Consider the following 20,030-nt stretch of genomic DNA (forward strand, 5'->3'; position numbering starts at 1 on the left):
CCAGGCTCAAGCAATCCTCCCAACTCAGCCTCCCAAGTAGCCAAGGCTGCAGGTGCGTGCCACCACGCCTGGCTAATTTTTGTATTTTTTGTAGAGATGGGGTCTCGCTATGTTGCCCAGCCTGGTCATGAACTCCCAGGCTTAAGCCGTCTGCCTGCCTCAGCCTCCCACAGTGCTGGGATTACAGGCATGAGCCACCACGTCGAGCAGGATAGCTATTATTAAAAAATCGTTTTAGTGCCTAGATTTAGGTCTTTGATCCATTTGGAATCAATTTTGTATTTAAGTAAGGTAAGGGTCCAACTTTGTTCCTTTGCCTGTCGATAATCCAGTTTTTTCCAGCACCATTTGTTGAAAAGACTCCTTTCCCCATTAACTGGACTGGACTCCGTGGTTGAAAATCATTTGGCCATATGTGTGAGGGTTTATTTCTGGGCTGTCTATTCTGTTCCATTGTTCTTTATGTTTTTATGCCACTACCACAGTTTTGATTACTGTAACTTTGTAGTAACTTGAAATGAAATATTAATCATCTTTAAGATTGTTTTGGCTATTTGGGGTCTCTTGAGATTCTGTATGAATTCTAGGATGGGTTTTTCTATTTTTGCAAAAAATGCCATTGTGATTTTGATAGGGATTGCATTGAGTCTATAGGTTGCTTTGATTAGTAATGTCTTCTTAAGAATATTAAATCTTTCAACCCATAAACATGGGATGTCTTCCAGTAATTTATGTCTTCAATTTCTTATAGCAGTACCTTACGGTTTTCTGTTTACCAGTCTTTCACTGCTTTAGTGAAATTTAATCCCATCATTTTTGCCTTATTCTATTGAAATGAGTCATCAGTTTCAGCCCACACTCAACAGTGGGATTATGCAAGGGCAGGAACACCAGGAGGTGAGGTCATTAGTGGAGAGTCTCCTTAGCATATATCTACCAGAATGATTTAATTCATAAATCCTTAGGAGAGAACAATGATTTTCCCAGTTTCTCTCATTTAATAGTTTGCAGCCAATGGATTAGTTTCTCTTGAGTTAGGTATCTACCCCTATCCAAAAGCTAAGGACCTGGGTGGGGCATTATAAGACAGCAGATTTTCTCAAAAAGAGGCTATATACGGCATATAATAAATTGCCTCTCCATACCACTACCTTACTTCCGTTCCCTGTGAGGAGTTCTCGTGAGTATCATAAATTAAAGTAGTGCCTGATTTTCTTTTTCAGAGCTGTAGTGCAAGTGCCCTTCAGGCAAGATTGAAAGTAGCTGCACATGAAGCTGAGGAAGAATCTGATAATATTGCAGAAGACTTCTTGGAGGGAAAGATGGAAATAGATGATTTTCTCAGTAGCTTCATGGAAAAGAGAACAGTATGTAATATTCGTCAGTTGAGGACAAGTATTGGATAAAGTTTGGTATTTTTATAGAGGAGGAGAAGCACTGGGTCTTAGCTATTTCTCTATTATGATATCATCCCCCTTTTTTTGTTCAATATATTATTTACCTGAAAGGAAGGTTTCTATTCCTTGGGTGTGGACTTGGGCAAAAACCAGGTTCCTGGAACTTAAAACTTTGAAGGTCTGTCATAGGACTCTGGACAGCCACACACCTTAGCTATTCCCAGGGAACCCCAGGGGGGCAACTGCCATTGCTTTAAGATGTCCTTTTGATGTGACTTGAGATATAAATGAGAGTGAGGGCCTGTACATGTGGCTATTTCCTGTCTAGTGTGTCACAGGAACAGTCCTGGTCAGAAGGGGGCTCTTCTGAGCAGAAATTGCTAATAAACTTTGTGCTGATCTGGAAAAAAAAAAAATTTTTTTTTTTGACAGCATAATATCAAATTACTTTAGCATACTCATGAGTGAAAAACATTAGCACATTACTGAACTGGAGTTTTGAGTGCTATGAGAGGAACCTCAAAAGCCTTTTGAGAATAATAGCAACATCTTCCTATCACTTTAGACTTGCTTTTTCTGAGTATACAAGCAGGTAAATCAAATAGTTTTTCAGAAATGGTAGTATCTGTATCATTCTGTAATATAGCTGATAAATCTAGTCCTAATAGTTGAAAAATACTCCTCAATGACTTGTTTTACCACTTGTTGAAAGAAAGAATAACCTACAGGGATTATAGAATACATTTTTAAAAATCGAGAAACAGTTTCTGTTCTGTTCTGATATTTCTGTTGTATTTAAAGAAAAATCCAAAAAAGTCTGCTTAATAGTTTCTTGCCTTTTAATACAGTCCAAAATATTTACCTAATTTGTCTGAAATAATCACATTTTAAAAATAATATTTTGTTAGTAAACTTTATGAAACATCTGTGAGACACACACACACACACACACACACACACACACACACACACACACACACACACACACACACACACACACACACACACACACACTCACACTCCTGTTAAGGCAGATGGGTGGATTTTATCATTCCCATTTTTCATGAAAGGAAATTGAAGTTCAGAGATGTTAGTGACTTACTTATGGTTATAGTGTTAGTAAGGCATTGATTTCTGGTCCATTATTCTTTAATGCTACGTAACTGTGCCTTGAAGCTTGTATCTGTTAATCTTCCTGGTTAACAGTAGCAGAATTTACGTCCATATTTTTTAAACATAGATATTTAAAGTTAGATAATTGATATAAAGGATCAGTGTTTTTTACATTCTAGAAGCTTGCAGGCAAAGGCTGTCTTCCAAGCAAGAGCGTTTTTTTGTTTTTTTGATTATTAAATTCTTAGCTGTCTTCAACCTTAGCTATCTTCAACATTCAATTATTAGATTACTAGCTAATTCAAAATGAATTGGTGTCATGTGGTCCTCTGCCCAGTCCTCTGGGCTGAGGGAGTGGATTATGAGAAGGGAGCATGAGAGGTTCCCTAAAACAGGGACTGGAGTGCAGGAAAGAAGATGACAGGCATTTCTCATGTCCCATTCAAAGTATTATCTGCTCCTTGTAACATTAGTGCTAATGAAATGAATTTGCTCATAATCTGATAATTTTAGCTATTAGATTATTAGGTATCTTCAACATTGAAAACATAAAATAATGCCAACAAGTTAAAAGATTCCTGTCATACTGTTGGAAGTAAAGTAGTAGGCATATCTTTGTAAAAGTGACTGGTATTTTCAAAAATTTATTTTCTAGATTTGCCACTGTAGAAGAGCCAAGGAAGAGAAACTTCAGCAGGCAATAGCAATGCACAGCCAATTTCATGCTCCACTATAGGTAAATTGTATTTCAAGTTTGAGTCTCAAGGTTATTGCATCAGTGTTCTTTAAATAGACATGTTGTTAATGGTGACTGTTCATCAGCCTTAAGCATAATTCTCTCATTATAGTTATTGTGCTGTGTAACATAGAATGCTTTGTGTTATATAATAAGCATAATATAAACATATAACTAGTAGAAATCTTTTGGATATTTTCTATGATCTTGGCATGAATGAGATTTTTTTAACATTAGCTGCTAATATAGAATTGTAAGTTATGGTCAGTTCGTTTCTCTCACCTGGTGTGTAGAGTATACCTTATCATGTGGCTAACATTTCTCAGAAGGCTCCTTTGTCACTTCTTCCTTTAAAGTGAACTTCCAGCCAGTCTCTTTTTCTATCCCACACCATGATTACTCTAATAATTCGCCTGTCCGCATGACTTGAGGGTTCTCTTCCTATGCAGCACTGATAGAATGATCTTCCTAAAATACCACTTTTATGATAAAATTTGCTCTGCTCCAGAACCTGTAATTAATCCCTAGTAATAACAGTATCCATGCCAAATTCTCTGCTTTTACGATTTCCATAATCTCACATATATTTCAGATCATCCCTTTTAACTTTGCATTTTCCCCTTATATTGCATTGTCTTACATGGCACATTCTTCCTTCTACCACGGTATCTTTGGCTGTGCTCGTACCTGATGTTAAGATGCCTTTCCTTTTCCTCTGCATCTATTGTGTTTTAGGAATGATTTGTTTGCAAGAATAGTTCCCACCCCAACAAACTTAAGTAAAAGCTTATGTTATTGGGTAGGACAGGGATTTATTATAGAGTAAAAACAAAGGAAAGTACAGTCACCTGAGAGTGAAAACAGCCACTCAGTGACCAAAACAGCTCTTCTCACACCTTTTTTGAGGCTGCTTGTTTGGTTGTTTCTTATTTCTGCATCTCTGTTCTTTTTTAAAATTTTTTCTGGCCGGGCGCAGTGGCTCATGCCTGTAATCCCAGCACTTTGGGAGTCCGAGGCGGGTGGATCACAGGGTCAAGAGATCGAGACCATCCTGGCTAACACAGTGAAACCTCGTCTCTACTAAAAATACAAAAAAATATTAGCCGGGCATGGTGGCGGGCACCTGTAGTCTCAGCTACTCAGGAGGCTGAGGCAGGAGAATGGTGTGAACCTGGGAGGCAGAACTTGCAGTGAGCCGAGATCGCGCCACTGCACTCCAGCCTGGGTGACAGAGCAAGACTCTGTCTCAAAAAAAAAAAATTTTTTTCTTACTTGCCCTTCACCTATTCCTGATTATATCATCTGACGGTTCAAACAGCCAATGGAGATAAACAAGAGTCCCAGGAGTTCTAGAACATACCCTGGGAAAGTAACTGACCCAGTATGGGCAAGCTATCCATCCTACTGTAGTCAGTTTGGCCTGGGAATTGGTATCCTGTGGTCCTCTGCCCAGTCAACTGGGCTGAGGGAGTGGATTATGAGAAGAGAGCATGAGAGGTTCCCTAAAACAGGGACTAGGGTACAGGAAAAGAAATGACAAGCATTTCTCATGTCCAGTAAACTATTTCTGCTCCTTGTAACATTAGTGCTCACAATGAATTGGTTTATGTGTTACTTTCCAAATCATACTATAAATTCCTTAAGGGTAGGGGCTGATTTTTGATACCAACTTTGCATATCTGCCAGCTTAAGAAGTAGTAGACACAGAGTAGTTGCTCCTTTATATGAACATACTCAAATCCGTTCCTTACCTCTATTCCCTCATAGTCAAGTTATTTTATAGGCAAATCTTTTTTATTATTATTATGCTTTAAGTTCTGGGATACATGTGCAGAACGTACAGGTTTTTTACATAGGTATACATGTGCCATGGTGGTTTGCTGCACCCATCAACCTGTCATCAACATTAGGTATTTCTTCTAATGCTATTCCTCTCCTTGCCCCCAACTCCCCGACAGGCTCCAGTGTGTGATGTTCCCTCCCTGTGCCCATATGTTCTCATTGTTCAATTCCCACTTATGAGTGAGAACATGCATTATTTGGTTTTCTGTTCCTGTGTTAGTTTCCTGAGAATGATGGTTTCCAGCTTTGTCCATGTCCCTGCAAAGGACATGAACTCATTCATTTTTATGGCTGCATAGTATTCCATGGTGTATATGTGCCACATTTTCTTTATCCATTCTATCATTGATGAGCATTTGAGTTGGTTCCAAGTCTTTGCTATTGTGAATAGTGCTGCAGTAAACATACGTGTGCATGCGCCTTTATAGGAGAATGATTTATAATCCTTTGGGTATATACCCAGTAATGGGATCTGGGTCAAATGGTATTTCTAGTTCTAGATCCTTGAAGAATCGCCACACTGGTCTTCCATAATGGTTGAACTAATTTACACTCCCACCAACAGTGTAAAGGTGTTCCTGTTTCTCCACATCCTCTCCAGCATCTGTTGTTTCCTGACTTTTTAATAATTGCCATTCTAACTGGTGTGAGATGGTATCTCATTGTGGTTTTGATTTGCATGTCTCTAGTGACCAGTGTTGATGAGCTTTTTTTCATGTTGGTTGGCTACATAAATGCCTTCTTATGAAACTGTTCATATCCTTTGCCCACTTTTCGTTGGGGTTGTATTTTTCTTGTAAATTTAAGTTCCTTGTAGATTATGGATATTAGCCCTTTGTCAGATGGATAGATTCCAGAAATTTTCCCCATTCTGTAGGTGGCCTGTTCATTCTGATGATAGTTTCTCTGCTGTGCATAAGGTCTTTAGTTTAATTAGATCTCATTTGTCCATTTTGGCTTTTGTTGCCATTGCTTTTGGTGTTTTAGACGTGAAGTCTTTGCCCATGCCCATGTCCTGAATGGTATTGCCTAGGTTTTCTTCTAGGGTTTTTATGGTTTTAGGTCTTAACGTTTAAATCTTTAATCCATCTTGAGTTAATTTTTGTATAAGGTTAGGAAGGGGTCCATTTTTAGTTTTTTGCATATGGCTAGCCAGTTTTCCCAGCACCATTTATTAAATAAGGAGTCCTTCCCCCATTGCTTTTGTCAGGTTTGTCAAAGATCAGATGGTTGTAGATGTGTGGTGTTATTTCTGAGGCCTCTGTTCTGTTCCATTGGTCTGTATGTCTGTTTTGGTACCAGTACCATGCTGTTTTGGTTACTGTAGCTTTGTAGTATAGTTTGAAGTCAGGTAGCATGATGCCTGCCGCCAGCTTTGTTCTTTTCGCTTAGGATTGTCTTGGCTATATGGGCTCTTTTTTGGTTCCATATGAAATTTAAAGTATTTTTTCTAATTCTTTGAAGAAATTCAATGGTAGCTCGATGGGAATGGCATAGAATCTATAAATTACTTTGGTCAGTATGGCCCTTATCACGATATTGATTCTTTCTATCCATGAGCATGGAATGTTTTTCCATTTGTTTGTGTCCTCTCTTATTTCCTTGAGCAGTGGTTTGTAGTTCTCCTTGAAGAGGTCCTTCATATCCCTTGTAAGTTGGATTCCTAGGTATTTTATTCTCTTTGAAGCCATTGTGAATGGGAGTTCACTCATGATTTGGCTGTTTGTCTATTATTGGTGTATAGGAATGCTTGTGATTTTTGCACATTGATTTTGTATCCTGAGACCTTGCTGAAGTTGCTTATCAGCTTAAGGAGGTTTTGGGCTGAGACAATGGGGTTTCCTAAATATACAATCAGGTCATCTGCAAACAGAGAAAATTTGACTTCCTCTCTTCCTATTTGAATACCTTTATTTCTTTTTCTTGCCTGATTGCCCTGGCCAGAACTTCCAGTACTATGTTGAATAGGAGTTGTCTTGTGCCAGTTTTCAAAGGGAATGCTTCCAGCTTTTGCCCATTCAGTATGATATTGGCTGTGGGTTTGTCATAAATAGCTCTTATTATTTTCAGATACATTCCATCATTACCTAGTTTATTGAGTGTTTTTAGCATGAAGGGGTGTTTGACTTCTTCCTGGTTGGGAGGATGTATGTGTCCAGGAATTTATCCATTTCTTCTAGATTTTCTAGTTTGTGTAGAGGTGTTTATAGTATTCTCTGATGGTAGTTTGTATTTCTGTGGGATCGGTGGTGATCTTTTGTTTTTTGTTTTTTTGTGATGGACTCTCATTCTGTTGCCCAGGCTGGAGTGCAGTGGCATGATCTCGGCTCACTGCAGCCTCCACCTCCCGGGTTTAAGCAGTTCTCTGCCTCAGCCTTCCAAGTAGCTGGGATTATAGGCATGCACCAACACACCTGGCTAATTTTTGTATTTTTAGTAGAGATGGGGTTTCACCATGTTCGCCAGGCTAGTCTTGAACTCCTGACCTCAGGTGATCCACCCACCTCAGCCTCCCAAAGTGGTGGGATTACAGGTATGAGCCACCACGCCCGTATGATCTCCCCTTTATCATTTTTTATTTTGTCTGTTTGATTCTTCTCTCTTTTCTCCTTTTTCATTCTGGCTAGTGGTATATTTTGTTAATCTTTTCAAAACAGCTGCTGGATTCATTGATTTTTTTTTTTTTTTTTGAAGGGTTTTTCGTGTGTCTGTCTCCTTAAGTTCTGCTCTGATCTTGGTTATTTCTTGTCTTCTGCTAGCTTTTGAATTTGTTTGCTCTTGCTTCTCTAGTTCTTTTAATTGTGATGTTAGGGTGTTGATTTTAGATCTTTCCCGCTTTCTCCTGTGGGCATTTAGTGCTATAAATTTCCCTCTAAACACAGTTTTGCTCTGTCCCAGAGATTCTGGTACATTGTGTCTTTGTTCTCATTGGTTTCAAAGAACTTACTTATTTGTGTCTTCATTTCGTTATTTTCCAAGTAGTCATCGAGGAGCAGGTTGTTCAGTTTCCATGTAGCTGTGTGGTTTTGAGTGAGTTTCTTAATCCTGAATTCTAATTTGATTGCAGTGTGGTCTGGGAGACTGGTATGACTTCCATTCTTTTGCATTTGCTGAGGGGTGTTTTACTTCCAATTATGTGGTCAATTTTAGAATAAGTGCTGTGTGGTGCTGAGAAGAATGTATATTCTGTTGATTATGGGTGGATAGTTCTGTAGATGTCTGTTAGTTCCGTTTGTTCCAGAACTGAGTTCAAGTCCTGAATATCCTTGTTAATTTTCTGTCTCGTTGATCTAATATTGACAGTGGGGTGTTAAAGTCTCCCACTATTATTGTGTGGAAGTCTAAGTCTCTTTGAGGTCTCTAAGAACTTGCTTTATGAATCTGGGTGCTCCTGTATTGGGTGCATATATATTTAGGATAGTTAGCTCTTCTTGTTACATTGATCCCTTTACCATTATGTAATGCCCTTCTTTGACTTTTTTGGTTTTTCTTGGTTTAAAGTCTGTTTTATCAGAGACTAGGATTGCAACCCCTGCTTTTTTTTACTTTCCATTTGCTTGGTAAATCTTCCTCCATCCCTTCATTTTAAGCCTATGTGTGTCTTTGCACATGAAATCAGTTTCCTGAATACAGCATATTGATGGATCTTGACTCTGTATCATTTGCCAGTCTGTGCCTTTTAATTGGGGCATTTAGCCCATTTAAGGTTAATATTGTTATGTGTGAATTTGATCCTGTCATTATGATGCTAGCTGGTTATTTTGCGCATTAGTTGATGCAGTTTCTTCATAGTATCAATGGTCTTTACATTTTGGTTTGATTTTGCAGTGGCTGGTACCAGTTATTCCTTTCCATGTTTAGTGCTTCCTTCAGGAGCTCTTGTAAGGCAGGCCTGGTGGTGACAAAATCCGTCAGCATTTGCTTGTCTGTAAAGGATTTTATTTCTCCTCCACTTATGAAGCTTAGTTTGGCTGGATATGAAATTATTGGTTGAAAATTCTTTAAGAGTGTTGAATACTGGCCTCCATTCTCTTCTGGCTTGTAGGGTTTCTGCAGAGATATCCGCTGTTAGTCTGATGGGCTTCCCTTTGTGGGTAACCCAACCTTTCTCTCTGGCTGCCCTTAACATTTTTTCCTTCATTTCAGCCTTGGTGAATCTGACAATTATGTCTTGGGTTTGCTCTTCTCAAGGAGTATCTTTGTGGTGTTCTCTGTATTTCCTGAATTTGAATGTTGGGCTGTCTTGCTAGGTTGGGGAAGCTCTCCTGGATATCCTAAGTGTGTTTTCCAACTTGGTTCCAGCCTCTCTGTCACTTTCAGGTACACCAATCAAACATGGGTTTTGTCTTTTCACATAGTCCCATGTTTCTTGGAGGCTTTGTTTGTTCCTTTTCATTCTTTTTTCTCTAATCTTGTCTTCACGCTTTTTTTCATAAAGTTGATCTTCAGTCTCTGATATCCTTTCTTCTGCTTAATTGATTTGGCTGTTGATACTGTGTATGCTTCATGAAGTTCTCATGCTGTGTTTTTCAGTTCCATCAGGTAGGTCATTTATTTATGTTCTTCTCTAAACTGATTATTCTAGTTAGCAATTCCTTTAACCTTTCATCAAGGTTCTTAGCTTCCTTGCATTGAGTTAGAACATGCTCCTTTAGCTCTGAGGAGTTTGTTATTACCCACCTTCTGAAGCCTACTTCTGTCAATTCATCAAACTCATTCTCAGTCCAGTTTTGTTCCCTTGCTGGCGAGGAGTTGTGATCCTTTGGAAGAGAAGAGGCTTTCTGGTTTTTTGAATTTTCAGCCTTTTTGCACTGGTTTTTCCTCATCTTCATGGATTTATCTACCTTTGGTCTTTGCTGTTGGTGACCTTCAGATGGAATTTTTCAATGGTCGTCATTTTTGTTGATGTTGATGCTATTGCTTTCTGTTAGTTTTCTTTCTAACAAGCCCCTCTTCTGCAGGTCTGCTGGAGTTTGCTAGTGGTCTACTCCGGATCCTGTTTGCCTGGGTATCACCAGCGGAGGCTGCAGAACAGCAAAGATTGCTGCCTGCTCCTTCCTCTGGAAGCTTTGTCCCAGAGGGGCACCTGCGAAGTGCCAGCCAGAGCTCTCCTGTATGAGCTGTCTGTCGACCCCTGCTGGGAGGTGTCTCCCTGTCAGGAGGCATGGTGGTCAGGGAACCACTTGAGGAGGCAGTCTGTCCCTTAGCAGAGGTAGAGCATGGTGCTGGGTGATCCGTTGCTCTCTTCAGAGCCGGCAGGCAGGAACGTTTAAGTGTGCGCAAGCTGCGCCCACAGCCACCCCTTCCCCCAGGTGCTCTGTTGCAGGGAGATGGGAGTTTTATCTATAAGCCCCTGACTGGGGCCTCTGCCTTTCTTTCAGAGATGCCCTGCCCAGAGAGGAGGAATCTAGAGAGGCATTCTGACTACAGTGGCTTTGTGGAGCTTAGGTGGGCTTTGCCCAGTCCAAACTTCCCGGAGGCTTTGTTTACACTGTGAGGGGAAAACGGACTACTCACACCTCATTAATGGTGGACGCCCCTCCCCCCACCAAGCTCCAGCATCCCAGGTCGACTTCAGACTGCTATGCTGGCAGTGAAAATTTCAAGCCAGTGGATCTTAGCTTGCTAGACTCCATGGGGGTGGGATCCGCTGAGCAAGACCATTTGGCTCCCTGACACCAGCCACCTTTCCAAGAGAGTAAAGGGTTCTGTCTCACTGGCGTTCCAGGCACTACTGGGGTACGAAAAAAAACTCTTGCAGCTAGCTCGATGTCTAGTTTTGTGGTTGAAACCCGGGGCCCTGGTGGTGTAGGCACCTGAGGGAATCTCCTGGTCTGCGGGTTGCAAAGACCGTGGAAAGAGCGTAGTATCTGGGATGGGTACCATAGAGCCTCCAGGCTTCCCTTGGCTAGGGGAGGTAGTTCCCTAACCCCTTGTACTTACCGGGTGAGGCAACACCCCACCCTGCTTCTGCTCACTCTCCGTGGGCTACACCCACTGTCTAACCAGTCCCATTGAGATGAACCAGGTACCTCAGTTGGAAATGCAGAAATCACCTGCCTTCTGTGTTGGTCTCCCTAGGAGCTGCAGACCTGAGCTGTTCCTATTCAGCCATCTTGCCTGGGAGCCACTATGGGCAAATCTTAATTGGAAGATAATGTAAAGAGATACATATTTATCTTCTTAAATATTAGAGGGTTTTTTTTATTGTTTTCTTTCTAGATTTTCCTGGAAACATGAACTGCCAAGAGAGGAATGGGACACAAAACTAAACACTGTTTTATATTTATGGTTTGCAAACTGGCATTTCATCAGTGGCTAAATTCACAGATATCCTATATAGATTGTATATAGAACTGAGACTGATTTTGTACAGATTAGAATGATTGCTATGATCTTTGAGAAATTTTTCTGCACTATTTGCACTGAAATGTTTATTTATTGTTGATAAATCCTATCATATTTAAGTTCCACTGCTGTTCCTCTTATCTTGATTAAATGCCTATGCATGTACTTTTAGCTAGTTTTTAATATTTTATAAAACTTCATTTAAATTTGTATTTTTAACTTGAAGTTCCATTTCTTTATCAAGAATGGTATTTAGATTTTTTTCCTCTTAACCTTTTTTGAAAAACTATTTTCACCTGTGAGGAAACCCTTATTTTTCTTTCTTTGTGGATAAAACTTTCAAAAGCAATTTAAGATATTCATAGTGTTAAGAAACACCAAACCTGCCTATATAGGTGCCATCTCACAAAAGAAACTTTTAATACCTACAATAAATCAAAAGAATAAACCAGCTGTTCTTATATATTGTTTCATTTTTAAAACTAAAGATGCATTTAAGAAGCAATACAAGTAAATATTGTACCTAATAGAAAAAAAAAAAAGTTGCCTTTCATTTAAACCATTCCAACACAAATTCTCATGCTAATTTAAAAAAAATAATAAGTATCTGGTAGATTTGTGGTTGGATAGGTTTTCTAAATTCCTAATGTTAAAAACAATCTTTATGTTAATAAACACTAAATCTGTACACAAAAAAGTCAATGAACTTTTCTGACCTTTACTGTTATCTTTTCCTAAGAGAAAAGCTATAGTAATAAGTAAAATTTAATTTTTAGGCAATCCTGATTTTTAATGAATTTAATTGAGTGTTCTTATATAGTACGTTGAGCAATTTGCTTCTATACCATGTCACAAAATTAATGTATTTCTTGAGAAGCCCTAAAAGCTCATAAAGGAAAATGCTGTAGCTCAGGCTTGGTAAGGTACCATATAAATTACAAAACAAACTAATGCATAATTTTGCTTAAATTTCATCCCAGTATGATTGTCTTCCCAGCACCAGCATACAGTATAGATTGTCTTTTTTATATTTTTTAGTTCTTCCTGTACATGTTTTTGGCAATAAAGTTATAGGAAAAACAGAATTATTTTGTTAGAATTAAAACATGCTTAATACTTAAGTCTTTTTATGGAGGGCCAAGTATTCACATGGACTAAGATACAATGTTGGATACAGAAGATAACTTTCATTGTCTTCCTGGCACTGTGCTAAGGGCATGCTGTTAAATCTTCAAAATGACCAGATGAGGAAGGAATAATTATTACTCCTGATTTGTAGATAACTGAGGTAAGAGTGTTTCAAATTTATGATAGTCTTGTGGGTATTCAGAAACCTTTCCTTACTGCACTGGCCACCAGAGCTTAATTTTCCCAGCAGTAACAGCAATGGGAGATATAACAGTCTCAATCTTTTGCCAACAATCAGGTTCCTAGAAACCAGGTAGGTGTATCCCGTAACAAGGGAGGAGCATACCACAGCCTTTCATTTGATTAATTCACTTGATCTATCTATTTTATTAAGTACCTACTAGGAATAAGGCATTGTGGAAATACTATACAAAGATAAACATTGTTTAGATGCTTATCTACTTTCCTTTTCACCAGAAAAACAGAAAAAAAATGAAACATTTTCTTACAGAGTAAATATCTTCTACATAATCACATGAGTAGTTCATCTCAGTGTTTTTTATTCTTTAAAGTTGAACTATCCCAGTTTCATTCTATACTGGTTAACACAGCTTAGGTTCTCCTTCAAAATTCATTCATTGGATAACTTTGTTACAACCCAGTCATGAAACAGAGGAGTTTGATCAGTTATCTGCATTTAACAAATAGACAAATCAGTTTACATAAAGGTTATATACGTCACCCAGGATGAAAAGAATCTGCATTTGGATATGCCCGTATGAATGTGGGCTCTGTTTTTGCAGGAGATTAAGTGACCATTTTTTCTAATTTTATGGCTTTATATTTTCTTCATAGAAATTGGCCACATTGGAGAAGCAGTGCCACAGGAGAAATGAAACGCATGTGAAAGTTTGTATTCTGATTTGACAAGATGAGATAGAAATCAGAATTATAGACGAATACTTAGGACTTACTAGACTAATCGGTGTAGGAATTTGTCATAGATAGAGATTTAAAGGTTAATATCTCAAAATAGAAGAAAATTCTAAATCAGTGAGGTATAAATTAAAGAGACCCACTTCAAAGTTGAAAGAAATTTCTAGGCATACATTGAGACTAGGAAATTTATATCAGAATATAGGGTGCTTGACACATATATATGCTTAAATTGAAGGACAGCTCAGATTCATTTTTAGGAGAAGAAAGTAAACTAATGTGCTCTTAAGGAATAAAAATTTATTCTATGGTTTCTGTCTCTGATCGTCACCTTCCATTCTATAAAAAGCTCAGTTACTGATTTGCTGGGTCATGGTCAAAATTCTTACCTATTTCATATCAAATTTAAAAAATAAATTACTTGCATTCTAAATATTACTAATTGGGAAGTAATATGCCTCAAATCAGTTTTATACTGGATTATTCCCTATGCTTTAAACCACTGCTTTCAATAAAACACTTCCTGATTAATGTTTGATTATTAGATATTTTAGTCTCGTTGGGTTAGCCATGCTCTTTGAAGAATCTGTGAAAGTACAGTAAAGTTTTAATAAGCAATAAGTGTAACCTTTTATATAAATCTCAGTGCTAGGTTAACTTCTAATAAGTAGACGAACATGTTACATAAATTATAATGTCTTGTAAAAAAGTTGAGGGGACTAAGTTTATGACTCTGATGTGGAAGTTGTCATATTAAAAAACTACATTTTAAAACATCAAATATTTATACTATTTGCTTTTCAAATAAAAGCATAGTGCTGTTTGGCATAGATACTTTGTCATTTTTTTAAAAATGTTTATTGTTTTTATAGACATACACTGTCAAATGGAAGAAATTAAAGCCGCATCCTCAATATTAGGCAACAGAGTTTCTAAGAGTGGACAGCTCCAAGAAGGTTGTGAAGTGAGTTACGATATAAAAATGTGAAAGCCATTACCACTATATCCTAAGTTTTATTTTAGCAAGATATTCCCTATTACATATAGTATATTGCAGAAAATGAATAAACATTCCTTGTACTTAATTTGGGAACTGCTCAGCAGAGAATGCCCAAATTTTATATTCTGAAAGAATTACACTTGCTTTATTTTTTACATTAACAATACTTCTATATCACAGTTCTCTAATATATTCTATTTTTAAATATGATGAACACAATTAAATGTTTTCATTTATATATATTGCAACACTCCCTCCAAATCTTTCATACTAGAGAGATCAGCAATGTTGCTTTCTTGCCCTCTTGACTTTGTCCTCATTTCAGCGAAATGTAATACATTCTCCCATAAAAAAAATCACATATTCAAAATATTGATGTAAATTGTAAAGTTTAAATTAATCCTTTCACATATTGAAAATATTGATGTAAATTGTAAAGTTTAATCCTTTTACATTCTAGAATGTACTAATATATTAAAACCATACAGTGTGAATACCATTTATTTATGTCCAAACATGGCCACTTTTCCCCAGTAAGTTTCATTTAGGTCACCTAGTGAGGTCTTTTTTAACTCATAAGAAAGGGGAGGGACTCTCCCTCAAATGTGCAGTGTAACAAAACAAAAATTCTTTTCAGAACTTTCAGCAGTCAGTGGTCATGAGATGTTACTAAGGTTAATGAAACCATATTGGCCAGTTACATAATTTCTAAAATGATAGATTACAAAACCTATTCCCTTCATTAAACAGACATGACAACCCAATTCTCTGGTTCTTGAAACTGGATTTTCACTCACAGATGTTTTATCTACTAACTTTATAATGTGATACTTTGAGATCAGGCTGGTGGCTGGCCCACACTGTCGGTAGTGTAGTCTCTAGAATAGTAATAAAAGGTTATTATAAGAAAGCTGATACTTAAATTCATATGTAAGACCAGGAGAATGAATGTTGCTTCTGCCTCGTTAGCTATTAAATCAGTGTTAGAGAAAAAGTGAGATACAAGGTTTAGCATTTTTAAATAATGAGGAGAAACAGACTATAGATCTCAGAGAAAAGCAACAAAATTATTCTAACAATTCAAAATATATGCTCTAAGGAAAAGTTAAAGTGATGATTATGCCTGAAAGATAAGCAATTAAAAGCTCCTTAGGAATGCATCTGTTAACCAAAAAGCGTGCATCTCACCAATGTGCCTGTTTTTAGAAATATGTATAAGAGGGTCGGAAAGGAGGATAATGTCAGATGCTTTAGAAAACACAAAATATGCATCTGGAAGTGAACTAAAAGAATCATGATGATCACAGATGTGAGGGAAAGGAGTGGAGGCTTTTTGAGAGATGCATGCTATGACAAGGAAGATATATACTGATCACTTCAGGTAATGACAGAAGTAATTGCTCTGCAGTGAATATAATTTTCATAGTCTGGGATGAGCTTCAAAATGGTGAATAATTTTCCTTATATTTGATAAATGAAATGACTACGTCCTCTTCAGTATCTAAGAAATCAACAACTGGGCACTTTTTTCCCTTTTCAGAGCTGCATTAAAATAGTTCTCAATGACATGCACCATTTCTTGTTTTTATGATAAACTACCTTGTTCCCTTCTTTTTGGAAGTGTTGCTTATGTGTCCTTTACTTTGGAACTCCAAAGGGAAACTTCAGGCCGTGAGAAACACGGCTTCATCAGAATCCCGGTCCTTGCCACTGTCTTCACTCGGTGCATGCTCACCGCCACTTGGAGACCGACAGCTCAAATCCTCCACCCCGGACTCTTGGTCACTGTTGGCTGACAGATCTGGATCTGAACTTTTCAGATTGTCTTGGGTTAGAATCAGAGCAGAATCTTCATCACCTTGTGAAGGGCTCCGGGATGGAAATGATTTCATATTCCCACTGTAATCCTGGGGAGTGTTGGCTATGCTGTTGTCTGAGGTAGAAAACCCTGAGTGCTTGCTGGGCTCACTTTGCTTACTCTTCACCTTAGTGCAATTTAACTGGACCTTTTGAATTTTTTCCAGCCTCTAAGAAAGAAAGAACAATTTCGGGGAAAAATCATAAATAATTTATCTTTTTCTATATATGCATGCCTTTAGCATTTGTTACCTCCCAGGTGGGTATAATGTTAAGAACATGTGACTCAGAGGGATGTGAGTTCAAACCTGGACTTCACGACCTTGGACAAAATCTGTGAGGGCCTGCTTTCTTTATCTCTAAGGTAAGGATAATACCTGCCTTGACATAGGTTTTCTGTAATCATAAACAATATAGCACAGTTGAAGCACCCAGTGAACCCTAGTCTCCCTCTTTTCTATACCTACATGGTTTCAAATGACGAGTGTCATCCCATGAACTCAAAAAATATTTTTTAGAAATTAGGAATGAAGTGTTTATCATCTAACTTTTATACTGAGATACAATTCACTTACCATGAAACTCACCCTTTTAAAGTATACAATTCAGTGGTTTTTAGTTATATTCACAAGGTTGTGCAACGATCACTACTAATTATAAAATACTGTCATCACCTCCCCTGCCGAAAGAAAACCCCATACTCATTAGCAGTCATTCCCCATTCCTATCTCCCCACAGCCCCTGGCTACTACTGATTAACTTCTATCTCTACGGGTTTGCCTAGTCTAGATGTTTTATATAAATTGAATGGAATCATACAACATGTGGATTTTTGTATCTGGCTTCCTTCACTTAGCTTATGTTCTCAAAATTCATTCATGGTACAACATGTATCAGTACTTCATTCCTTTTTCTGGCTGAACAGTATTCCATTACATGGATATACCACATTTTGTTCTACATTCATCATGTCATGGACACTTGGGTTGTTCAGAATACATTTTACCAGATTTCATGTTTTGATGTTAACAGAGGAGGTGTTATAAGATCAAGTATTATGTATTCATTCAAAACCATTCATTTAGGTTATGTGCATAAGCACTGTGCTGGGCAGTGTGAGGAACAGAGATAAATACAGACCCAGCCCTAAGGAACATGGAGTAGTGGAGCAGACAGAGGCAGAGTTTCAAAAAGGCAAAAGTTCTTGAAGAGGGATGAAGTGGTAAGGTTAGAAGGAAGAGAACAGACTAAGTTTCAGGGAGGAAGGAACATTTTAACAGGACTGTGAAAGATTTAAACTTGGACATTCTGGTGATAGCTAGTAAGCATTCCTGACAGGAGGAGGGACAGTGAGAGGACAAACACAAAGGTAGGAAGGTCTAAATTGTATACAAGCAGCAGAAACCATTAAATATTAGCATGGAAAATAAAGCTGAAAAGAGAAAATCTCAAATGCCAGCCTAAGGAATTTTGATTTTGTAATAAGGAAGAGCCAGTTTTAAAGAGCCAGATTGCTAGAATAGACTAATAGAATAAATACTAAGATGTTCATAAACTACATTAGTACCATTGGAAACAAAGTTATCCAATTAGGAAAAGCATTTTATTATAACCTCCCTGTCCAAGTACAGGGAAGTTAATAGAAGCCAAAAGATAGACTTTATAGTCAGTCTCCCCTTTTACCAATTATAGATTAATATAATAGTTACATAATTTTTAAAACTGGAGAAAGATTTTTACAAGTACATATATTTGATTTTATTCTTTTACTGTTTCACACTTTGCAGAAAAAAATTAATTTTACTACTCTCAAATAACAGTAACCAAAAAAGTTGACCTAAAATAAGGAACAACCAAAAATTTGTAGAACTGAGCCACAAGCCAGATGTGTGAAATGCATTAAATGCCTAGGTTTGGGCTTCGGTTATCTGAGTCCTGACCTGGATGGGGTTGTGTTTTAGGTGTTCTACTGGCTAAAAATGTGAAATATTTGTATTGCACTGAATCTTAAGAGGCTTTCATGAAGCCTTGCTCTTCAAGAAATAAGCACAGAAAATAGATTAACAAAGCAAGTATGTCTTACTTCTTCCAGGGCCTCTAGTTCTTCCTCTAGCTGCTGAGTTTCCTCTTTCACTGCCATTAGGTAATCTGTAACTGATTGTCGGGGCTGCATCCCCTTTTCAAAGCGGTTATACATTCCACTCCAAAACCTGGAAAGGACGGCAAAGCGTCATGATACCACCTTATCACAGTCTGAAAATTCACATCCTCCAGTCTTCTAAGGTATCTGTGATACCACAGTCTTAATAATAACCAAATGCAAATTTCAGCCTCAAAAAGCCACTACTTAATGTAATAATTTCATGTTGATGTTTTTTTCTTGGGTCAGTAAATGCCTTTTGGGGAGAATAAGTTTATGAAAAGTCTACTTGTATATATGAATTAGAAAGCACAGAATACATTTTTCTAAAAGTAAAATAGCACATGTAACCATTTTCTTTTAAGAAAATGGCTCTTAGTTTTGAACTTTGAAATTGTATATTTAGAATCTTTCAGCTACAAAGGGAATCTTAAACTTGCAGCTTTTATCTTTTGTATCACTACCACTAAAAGTTGACATTTGCATTTGCAATACCCCCCCCCCCTTTTTTTTTTAATGGCAGAGTTTCGCTCTTGTCACCCAAACCGAAGTTCAGTGGTGTGATATCGGCTCCCTGCAACCTCCACCTCGCGGGTTCAAGCGATTCTCCTGCCTCAGCCTCCCAAGTACCTGGGATTACAGGCATGCACCACCATACCTAATTTTATATTTTTTTTAGTAGAGACGGGATTTCACCATGTTGGTCAGGTTGGTCATGAACTCCTGACCTCAGGTGATCCACCCGCCTCACCGTCCCAAAGTGCTGGGATTACGGGCGGGAGCCACCACACCTTACCAATAAATCCCTTTTTATCCTACACAAAAAAGCAACTGGAATGCAAATGAGAAAAATGGTGTTATCATGGAGTTATCCTTAGACCCACTATTTTATTTACATAGATAAGTAAGTACTTTGAGGGCAAGGACTTGGTGTCATTGTTTTATCTGCAGTGCCCAGAACACTGTTTGATCCTCAATAAAATATGTGTTGACCAGCTGTTAATAATAAATTAGTTGCAATCCAATTGGTCATATCTCAACAGCTCTTAAAACTTGTTTTACGTGCACTATGGAGGCTTTTGTTTAGTATGATAGAAAATTCTGCTATAAATTCTGAGAAAATAATTAGATTGAAATAATTAAGAAAAAAAACCTTGAGAAACAAAATCTATACAGGAAGAAAAGCCATCAAGTCTGTGTCGGGAGTGAGTAGGAAGAAAGAGATGGGGTTTCTGTTTATTCTGTATGAGGCTTTTGATGTTGTTCACCTTTGAGTTTTTTCATATTATACAAGCCTAGCAAGGAAGCCAAAGGAAAAAACATACGTGTCTAGCACATACCTAGTAGAACCTGTAGGATGCCACCCTGCTCTCCCCATCCTCCTCATACATAGAATCTTTTTTTTTTTTTTTTGAGATGGAGTTTCGCTCTTGTTGCCCAGGCTGGAGTGCAGTGGCGCAATCTCGGCTCACCACAACCTCCACCTCCCTAGTTCAAGTGATTCTCCTGCCTCAGCCTCCCGAGTAGCTAGGA

The 20,030-nt window shown here is 37.9% G+C and overlaps 2 protein-coding genes across 12 annotated transcripts in view; one reads left to right on the forward strand and one right to left on the reverse strand.

Moving 5' to 3' along the window:
* Positions 1-20,030, forward strand: part of VPS37A (VPS37A subunit of ESCRT-I) — an 85,465-nt gene that overhangs the window by 37,373 nt on the left and 28,062 nt on the right. For 4 of the 10 annotated variants that reach the window (XM_002818840.6, XM_054561227.2, XM_009243560.4 and 1 more), the window contains 3 exons: positions 1,224-1,367; positions 3,166-3,246; positions 11,311-14,330. In XM_002818840.6, coding sequence (XP_002818886.1) covers positions 1,224-1,367; positions 3,166-3,246 — 225 coding nt within the window. In that variant the 3' untranslated portion in view covers positions 11,311-14,330. Of the gene's footprint in view, positions 1-1,223; positions 1,368-3,165; positions 3,247-11,169; positions 14,331-20,030 lie in introns of those variants that run through there. The other 6 variants (XM_063726522.1, XM_054561225.2, XM_054561226.2 and 3 more) reach the window with 3 other exon arrangements.
* The window catches only part of MTMR7 (myotubularin related protein 7), a 116,902-nt gene continuing 109,376 nt past the window's right edge, over positions 12,505-20,030 (reverse strand). The window contains exons 10-11 of one of the 2 annotated variants that reach the window (XM_054560966.2): positions 18,441-18,567; positions 12,505-16,527 (exon numbers count right to left, since the gene is read on the reverse strand). In XM_054560966.2, coding sequence (XP_054416941.2) covers positions 16,165-16,527; positions 18,441-18,567 — 490 coding nt within the window. In that variant the 3' untranslated portion in view covers positions 12,505-16,164. 2 annotated transcript variants of the gene reach the window in all.

Source organism: Pongo abelii, chromosome 7, assembly GCF_028885655.2.
Source record: "Pongo abelii isolate AG06213 chromosome 7, NHGRI_mPonAbe1-v2.0_pri, whole genome shotgun sequence".
Taxonomy (NCBI): domain Eukaryota; kingdom Metazoa; phylum Chordata; class Mammalia; order Primates; family Hominidae; genus Pongo; species Pongo abelii.